The 9,965-nt window shown below is 30.9% G+C and overlaps 1 protein-coding gene and 1 long non-coding RNA gene across 2 annotated transcripts; one reads left to right on the top strand and one right to left on the bottom strand.

Moving 5' to 3' along the window:
- Positions 1 to 4,927: 4,927 nt before the first annotated feature.
- LOC108482100 (uncharacterized) lies at positions 4,928 to 6,942 on the bottom strand. Its single transcript, XM_017785201.2, has 5 exons — positions 6,839 to 6,942; positions 6,132 to 6,372; positions 5,890 to 5,954; positions 5,562 to 5,614; positions 4,928 to 5,477 (listed from the first exon to the last, which is right to left on the bottom strand). Exons 1-5 carry the CDS (start codon positions 6,850 to 6,852, stop codon positions 4,999 to 5,001), a joined length of 852 nt encoding a protein of 283 aa, XP_017640690.2. The 5' UTR covers positions 6,853 to 6,942; the 3' UTR covers positions 4,928 to 4,998.
- On the top strand, positions 5,833 to 6,621 carry LOC128293223 (uncharacterized). Its single transcript, XR_008283349.1, has 2 exons — positions 5,833 to 5,990; positions 6,156 to 6,621. It is a non-coding gene; the product is annotated as an uncharacterized LOC128293223 (long non-coding RNA).
- Positions 6,943 to 9,965: the final 3,023 nt, after the last annotated feature.

The following is a 9,965-nucleotide window of genomic DNA, read 5'->3' on the forward strand; positions in this document are numbered from 1 at the left end:
ATGTGTTTTCCGCATTTAAGTCTTGGAAAATTATGATTGAAAAATAGAAGGGAAAACAGATAAAATACCTCCGCACAGACAATGGCTTAGAGTTTTGTTCTGATAGTTTAATAGCTTGTGCAAGTTAGAAGGGATCATGAGACACTTGACAGTTCGTCATACTCCACAGCGAAATGGCATTGCAGAATGAATGAACAGAACGATCATGGAGAAGGTTCGATGTATGTTGTCAAATGCCAACTTACCGAAGACATTTTGGGCAGAAGCGGCCTCTACTGCATGTTTTTTGATCAACCAATCTCCATCCGTTGCCATTGAGAAAAAGACTCCACAAGAGGATGGTCTGGTAATCCTGCTAATTATTCTGATTTAAAGATTTTTGGGTGTCCTGCGTATGCTCATGTTGATAATGGAAAATTGGAACCGAGATCTATTAAATGCATTATTCTTGGTTATAAAGCTGGTGTAAAAGGGTATAATTTATGGTGTCCTTAAAATAGAAAAGTTGTGATTAGCAGAGATGTTGTTTTTTATGAAACTGCTATGCTACCTAACTTATCTCTTAAAGACTCTTCCAATAAAGAAAATCAAAAGTAGGTGGAGCATCAGATTAATACAGAATCAACTCCTCAAGCCAGAACAAAAATTGAGAATAGAGTTGCTTATTCACCACAATACTCTATCGCCAAAAACAGAACTAGAAGAGAAATTAAACCTCTAAAGAAGTATGTCGAGGTTGATCTAGTTGCTTATGCTTTAAATGTGGCTGAAGATATAGATGCGAATCAAGAGCCATCTAATTATTCTGAGGCGGTTAGCTATGAAGACTCGGAAAAGTGGATGTTTGCTATGCAAGAAGAGATGGAATCACTCCACAAAAACAGAACATGGGACCTTGTGAAACTTCCTAAAGGTAAAAAGGTTGTTCGTTGTAAATGGGTGTTTAAAAAGAAAGAAGGGACTCTAGGAGTTGAAGAACCCAGATATAAAGCAAGGCTTGTTGCAAAGGGTTACAGTCAAATTCCAGGAGTGGACTTCACAGATGTGTTCTTTCCAGTTGTTAAGCATAGTTCGATTCGAGCTTTGCTTGGTATTGTGGCCATGCATGATTTGGAGCTTGAGCAGTTAGATGTAAAAACTACATTTTTGCATGGAGAACTTGAGGAAAATATTTACATGCAACAACCAGAGGGTTTTATAGTCTCAGAAAAAGAGGACTATGTTTGCTTGCTGAGAAAGTCCCTTTACGGTTTGAAACAGTCACCAAGACAGTGGTACAAGAGGTTTGATTCCTTTATGACTTCTCATGATTTCAAAAGAAGTAGTTTAGACAGTTGTGTTTACTTTAAGAAAAACAATGATGGTTCTTTTGTGTATCTACTTCTTTATGGTGATGACATGTTGATAGCAGCAAAAGATAAAGGAGAGATAAGAAAGGTTAAAGCCCAATTAAGTGAAGAATTTGAGATGAAAGATTTAGGACCAGCAAAGAAGATACTTGGTATAGAGATTCTCAGAGATAGAAAAGCAAGTAAATTGTACCTAAGTTAGAAGAGGTACATTGAAAAAGTTCTTTGCAGGTTCAATATGCAGAGTGCTAAGCCTGTTAGTACTCCTTTAGCAGCCCATTTCAGACTTTCATCGGCCTTGTCTCCTCAATTAGATGATGAGATTGAGTACATGTCACATGTTACATACTCTAGTGCAGTGGGATCTCTCATGTGTGCTATGGTTTGTTCACGTCCAGATTTATCATATGCGATCGGTCAGATTAGCGAGATATATGGCAAATCCCGGTAAAGAACATTGGAAAGTAGTTCAGTGGATTTTAAGATACTTAAGAGGCACTACTGATATTTACTTACAGTTTGGAAGAACTAAAGATGGAGTTATAGGGTATGTTATGCTGATTTTGCTGGAGACCTTGATAGAAGAAGATCTCTCACGAGTTACGTCTTTACAATCGGAGGTTGTGCAATTAGTTGGAAAGCCACTTTGCAAACTACGATCGATTTGTCTACCATGAAGGTGAGTAAATGGCGATTCATCGAGGCTTGTAAAGAAGCTATTTGGTTGAAAGGACTATTTAGTGAACTCAATAAAGACCTTCAAATCAAGCCACAAGATTTTGTGACAATCAGTGCCATCTTTCTTACAAAAGATCAAATGTTTCATGAGAGAACAAAACATATTGATATTCGGTATCATTTTGTTCGTGATATTATTGCTCGTGGTGATATTGTTGTGAGCAAAATTAGTACTCATGAAAATCCTGCAGATATGATGACTAAGTCACTTCCTATAACCAAGTTTGAGCATTGCTTAAACTTGGTTGGTGTTCATTGTTGAAGTTAAACCCTTAAGGGGTTTTATGGAAGAGGTGGAGAACTTGTTTATTGAAAGTTCGCGATGAAGAACTTGTTTATTGAGAATTTGTGTCAAGGTGGAGATTGTTAGAATTAAGTGACCCAAATTCTTATTTAAATAAAATACGATGGAAAATAAAATAAAAGTAAAATCCATATAGAACTAGACTTCTTTTATTTTATTTTAGAATAAGGTTTTAAACCTTATTAAACTCCATCTATTTTATATTGATTAGGATAAGGTGTTTCAATCCTACTAGAATATGGCTTTGCAAGCCTATAAATAGACATAGTCTAGTCCTCTTGTATTTGATTCAAATTTTTCGACATAGTGAATTTTCTTCTCCTCTGCCCGTGGTTTTTTCCTAAAAGGGTTTCCACGTAAAATTTGTGCGTTCTTTATTTTATTTTATTTTATTGTTCTCAAATATTATCAAAAAATTTACATGGGATTAAAAATAAAAGAAAATTGAAAATAAGGCAATACATTTTTTGAAGTTGGTAATATATATTTTTAATTGTAAAATGAATACGTATTTTTAATTATAAAATGTAATACATACTTTTAAAGATAAAATAAATTTAAATATTAAAAAACTAAATTATTTTTAAATATTAAAATTATTTTTACTATTTTAAATATGTTAATGTTTAATTTTGAATATTGAAAAAATAATAATTAAATTATTTTAAAATATTAAAAAAATTAAATGTTTAAATTTGTTATATCCTACTTTATTGTATTTCTTATTTATAGTTAATGTTTATTTTTTACGTTTAAATTAATATTAAAAGTAAAAATTTAACTAAAAATATTTTGTTGAATAAAATTAATATATAACTAAATATGTAATTTAAAAATTACGCATTCTTGACCTAAACAATTATTATTTATATTTTAAAATTATAATATATTCAAATTTTGTGCTGAATTTTATCAAATAAAGATAATTAAATTAAATTAAATTAATATACACAATCAAGAAAACTAATTATAAATACATACTTAAGTTTTTTTAAAGTTAATCGAAATTTATCGTTTAGAATTTTATTAAATATATGGATTTAATATTAATCCATTAATTTTAATAAAAAAATATATGAATTTATTTAATATGTTTTCGATATTAACATTCGCTCATCAGATAGGTAAAATAAATTAGTAAATTCTCCATAATTGTCTCTTATATTAAATTTTAATAAAATTGGTTCTATTTATTAATAAAAAACATAATTCTTTTAAACATATTATATCAATAAAATATTTAAAATTTACTTAAAATCTATTATCCATATTTTATTAAATAAAAATATTTTGTAATAAATAAAATTATATTTGTAAAATTTATCAAGATTTAAATCTCACTAATAAATTTTATTATTAGAATATTATAATTTTTATTTTAAAAATTAGAAATTTTTAAATATAATTTAAATCTCAAATGTTAATAGACAAACGAATTTGTTATAGAGAGTTAATTATATAATTTTTACCTCATAAAAAATTTAATGGATTTCAATTATTTGATAAATTAATTAGAGTTAGTATTGAGTTGATGGGTATATGATATGAAGGGAAAAGTTTTTGATACTGATGTAAGTCTTAAAGTGGTTTTATGTTATTTTAGAATTTTTATACGATTAATATTTTAATAATTCAATCGATATTTTTTTATATTGATCATACATGTTAAGTTTTACATAAATTAGAAACTTCTAAACTATTAATTTAATATATAAAAACTTTCAACTATTAAATACATATTAATATATATAATATTTTAGATCAAGATACTAGAAATATTGGATAAATTTAAAATTTAAATACTTGACAAGTACAAATATATTGATAAGTCCAATAGTTGAATTATAAAAATATTAATCATAAAAAGTTATAACATGATGTAAAACCACTTGAATTTTACACTAATGCAATTACATATCTCCTCATATATATAATATATAATAAATTCAAATTGTTATTATAATTGAGAACGTTTTTAAATGATAACTAATATTATTATAATGAAATTTTATTTTATATTTTTATATAATTTTTAAATAAAAGAGTTGAAAACACATACCTAAAAATCGAACACATTAACAAAAATAATATATAAATATTTATTACTCCACCTATAATCATCGCATAAATTTTTTCTTTTATTAATATTGTAATGTCTCATTGAGATTAAATTCAAATATTAGACACTGAATTTTATATAAAATCTCCAATATATTTGGAAAATGAAAATCTCCAACACTAATTAGAGATCTACAAAACCAAAGGAAAAGAAAATCAAATAAAATATCTATTCGCCTTAGCATTAAAACTGAATAAAAGAAAAACCTATATATTCAATTAATTTATTTTTTCCAAGAAATTTTCAGACCATGACTGGATTTTCATGCACTTTCCTTAGTCAAAAGATAAACAGTAATTATCTCATGAGGTGGCTCCCCACGTATACGTATTTTTCACTTCATAATCTAATCAACTAGAAGATAATTACAATTAACCCCATCATCATTCATTCATAAGTATAATAAAACCACCAAAATTTATATCATCACAAAACATAAATAAATAAATAAATAAAGTCTGGAAACAGTGAGTTTTCATGATTGGTTTTTAATTATTAATATTATTATCATCTGTTACGGCAATTACATTGTCGTTTTGGCCTAGCAAACTGCTTATCGATCGAGCTTTAACCATCCCCAGCTTCACTCTCTTCTTTATCGTCGTCATCAATGGCTTCTCTTCTTGTTTCGATAATAGCGGCTGCTCTTCCTTCATTCCTGCATTATTATTATTGCTACCCAACGATCGGCTTCGAACACTTGTAATACTCCTAAGCCTTCCTTTGCCTAAATGATGTTCACAAAGAGAGTAACCAACGAGCGTTTGTTGACAACATCGCCATCCCCTTCCATTAACACGACTGCACCTTGAACCTTCCATTAACGCACCGTTTCGACCTTTCTTCTTCCCACTATTATAATTATGGTCATTGATAATATCATCCTTTTTCTGCATTATTCTTTCGAAGCTCCCTCTTCTTTTCTTCAACGGAAATGCCTTCTCTCCTTCACACCAACTCCCAACACCTTTATTCAATGCAATCAAAGACCCAAATCAAAAAGTGCAACACATATATATATGGACTCTACTTTCATTAGTTGTTTTCTTACCTTGAAGGGATAGAGACCCAGTTCCTAGTTCTTCATCAAAATCATTCTTTTTCCTAGAGAAAAGAAAAACAAAGAAACCCAGAAAATTACAGCAGAAGAAAAAGAAAAGACTTAAGACTATGGTGGTGGATAGGCAAAGCTGATATAAAAATAACCTAAAACAGTATTTCCACTTAAAAGTAATTATATTTATTTTAGTGTAGTTTTCATTTTCTTTTACTAATGTTGGTTAAAAAAACTTATTATTTGGGACCTTTTTTTTTTTAACCTTTTAGTTTTTTACTACAAGATTTCATGAAGTAAGAAAAAAGAACATTAGCTTTCTTACCTGGCAGTATAATTACTCTTCTCTCCATTTTCTCCCCTTTGCTCCTCTCCTTCATGCTTCAAAACCTAAAAGAAGTGAAAAATACAAAGGATCTCACTTAGGTAATTTGAATATACGAAGCTTTCATGGGTGCAAATCAATTTTTCATTACATCAAACACTAGTGCACTTAGCAACCTTAAAACTATGATCGAAAATGAAAAAGAAAAAGAAAAAAAAAAAGGAAAGTTGTATTGAACTAACCAAGTAATCTTCTTTCTTCTTTAGCTCTTCTCCACCATGTGATGTTGTTGTTTCGGGGAAAGCTGATGAATCACGGCCTTGGGTCGGTTTCTGCCTTCGGATCGGGTGATTTGGATGATCAGCAGGTGGAAGAGGCTGCCGCAGAGGCGGAAGTTGCACCACCGGAGACCGGTTAAAGTTGGGATCTGATGAAAGAGGTGGTGGTGAAATCGAAGAGAAAGGTAGCTGAGCTTGCCTTTTCCTGATCCTCATAACCGATGCAATATATAGTTTTTCTTAAAAAGAAAAATCGAAGAAAGCCAAACAGAAAATCAAGAAAAACCAGAGAATGAAATGGTTCCTTTTTTTCTATGAGAAGAAAAGAGGGAAGGAAAACAAAGAAAGTGCAAAACCCAAATACTACAACAACTACTATAACATCATCAAAACCAAGAAATTTATTTGTATATTTTTTATAAAAAACAAATTAATAATAATAAATCTAATATAATAGCCATTTCTTATATGTCTCTTAACTTTTTTATTTGTTGCAAATCAGTCACGGAAAGAAGGAAGAGAGAGAGGGGGGAAGGGCACGTGGAGAGCACGTGATTTGGGAAGGTTGGTGACCGGTTGAGGAGGTAGGCGGTGGAAGAATGAGGCGATGCCAGGGTGGCAATGAAAGGGAATACAAAAATGTTGGGAGTGGGTAGTTTTATCGTTTATACCTTTTTGATGACATTAGTGGTCCCTGCTTCTCTCAAACAGCACCCATGTTTATATAGCAAGTATATTTTCTACCGTTTTTAGATTCCACTTTGGACGGGGACCTTTTATCTTATTTAAGATTTAGTAAAAAATATTGGGTAATTTCTATAAATAGTTACTCAATTATTAACGTATTTCTATTTTAGCCATTTAGGTTAAATTTTTTCATTTAGTTATTAATATTTTCAAAATTTAATATTTTGGTTATTCTTGCATTAAATTACTAACAAAATATTGATGTGGCATTTTTATTGACATAATAACAAATTCAACCTTTTATTATTTTTAGATTCTTTCCATTTAATTCAATTCTAAAAGTTCAACTAATTTAACCCTTAATTTTACACATTTGCATCAATTTTATCTTGATTATTAAAATTTTAAAAACTTAAAAATAAAATATTATTTAAAAGTTTATTTTTAATAAAAATACATACATAATTATAAAATATTCATAAATAAATGAAAATTTATTTCTCATTTTCTAAAATAGAGTTTATTTATTAAAAATAATTTTATAAATAAAACAGCTTTTGGGAAAAACTACAAAGAAAACTTAAACAAATCAAGTTTTCCCCTTTTTTATTTTTTAATAGTAATAACCACCATGTTCAGGTTGGGTAAAAACTACAGCTTGAGGTTGAAAAGGATAAGAATCAATGTTTCTAAGTCATTGCCAAGAATGAGTATGTTATGTTTGAAATATTGCTTGAAAGCGGACATGATTGAGGTTATATAGGTAAGGATGAGGTCTTAGAAACCTAGTAGGTGGAAGGTCATGTTGACAGTTCCACAACTAGTGCTTTAAGAATATGCTAATTTATTAAATTGACATCATGACCTTTTAGCCTCCAACATTGCAAAAATGGTTATTTTAGTCGTTATAATAAAATTTAGACAATTTTAACCCTTCAAATGACTTTATTTGTAAAAGTGACCCAAAACATATGAAACAGTTTGAGCCTTCATTTAACACCCCATACCCAGTGTGATCATTGAATCCGAGTTACTAGATGCTACCATAAAAAATAGAGAACATCATATGCAATTCTGACGTAAAAATAATTAATCATTCCATATGCCATACAAAACATTATTTACAAACTAATCTAAGTCCTAATCAAGCTTACGAAAGCTCTAAAACAAGTTTGGGATTGAATGAGGACCAAATTAAAACTTTTGAAATAAAAAAGGGCAAACATGAAAACAGAGGTCACACGACCGTGTGAAAAGCTGTGCCCGTGTATCACTGAGTCACACGACCATGTAACTCACTGTGACCATGTTATTATTCATGCATTCTAATTACTAGAGGCATACAGCCGTGTCACCAACTCGTGTGTGACACACAACCGTATGACCTAAAATCATACCATTTATGTAATGCATTAAACCAAATCATTAAGATATCTTCTAATGTTTATATGGACATATTAAAACCTGTAACACCCCGTACCCGATACCGTTGCCGGAGTCGAACACGAGGTGCTAACAGACTTAATTACTTTGTTTTCACAGTCCATTTAAAAAAAAAAAGAAATTCCAGACAGGCTGGCTAACTGCGTCACTGTCGCCTTAAAAATCATATCTCGAGTTCCAAAACTCCAAAACTGATTCCGTAAATTTTCCCTGAAATTAGACTCATATATCCATCTGTGGATTTATTTCTAGAATTGGTACAGTTTATTAGTTAAAGTCTCCCCTGATTATGGGTTCGACTACTCTGACCTTCATGTATTACGACTTGGATATCTCCCTGTACAGAGCTTCAATACTCATGCCGTTTGTTTCTAATGAAACTAGACTCAAAGGGGAATCTATACATATAAGGCATAACTTCTAATTGTCTCTAGATAATTTATGGTAAATTTTCAAAATCGAAATAGGGGATCCAGAAACCGTTCTGGCCCTGCTTCACGAGAACTTTAATATCTCTTAATATACTGTTCATATGATCGTTTCGTTACTTTCATATGAAAATAGATTCATCAAGGTTCGATTACATAATTTATTCACTATTTAATTCCATTTCTACAAATTTTAGTGATTTTTCAAATCCACACCACTGCTGCTGTCAGCATCTGTTTTCAAGGTAAATTTTACCTATTTCGTGGTTTCCCATGGACCAACTAGAGTTTTGTCATACATAGGTCCACATATGATCATATTTAGCCATTCCGATGGCTGATCATTTGCCCAACACTTCCATTCCAGTCCATAGTCACATCATGAAACCATATATATATACATAAACACAAATGGTCTAATGCCATACTCCACTCCTACGAGCCATTTTCGCATGGCTGTACACACATACATCACAAAAAGTACTTGAAAAACAACAAAGGGTAGTCCTATACATGCCATATCCAGAGTTTAACTAAAAGAGTACCAAAGGGCTTTGATAGTGTGGATGACTTTGACTTCGATGATCCCGAATCTGATAGCTAACGAACAAAATCTAGAAAACAAAGAGCCAAAGCAACGGGGTAAGCATTTTAATGCTTAGTAAGTTTCAAGTAATGAAATCGGCTTTGACTAAAGTATTACGTTCACATAGCTAAATGAATCACTTTATTAATACACATTCTCATAATCATACTTACTTCACACTTCATCAACATATACACACACAAGGTATCAACCTATCTAAGAGCGAAAGTTCGTTAGTCGATTGAAGCGAATACTATTTCAAACGAATCGACTTTTCCGATGCACATGCAAACATACCTTATCGTTTGGGTTTTCGAGCATATTAATTGAATTTATTACAGCACAAAACGCTCACCTTCAAACCAAGTTTCTTGAATTTAGCGGATATAACCACAAGCACAATTGCCTTGGTCTTAACCGGGTATAGCAACTTCGCACAAATGCCTTGGTCTTAGCAGGATATAACAACTTCGCACAAATGCCTTGGTCTTAGCCGGATATAACAACTTCGCATACGAATGCCTTGAGTCTTAGCCAGATATAATCACTAGCATAAATGCCTTCGGGACTTAGCCGGGTATCATTCAAATGCTCATGCACACATATATCAATAATCATGACACATCCATATTTCATTTTCGTAACTAAGGCTCA

The sequence above is a fragment of the Gossypium arboreum genome, chromosome 1 (assembly GCF_025698485.1).
Source record: "Gossypium arboreum isolate Shixiya-1 chromosome 1, ASM2569848v2, whole genome shotgun sequence".
Taxonomy (NCBI): domain Eukaryota; kingdom Viridiplantae; phylum Streptophyta; class Magnoliopsida; order Malvales; family Malvaceae; genus Gossypium; species Gossypium arboreum.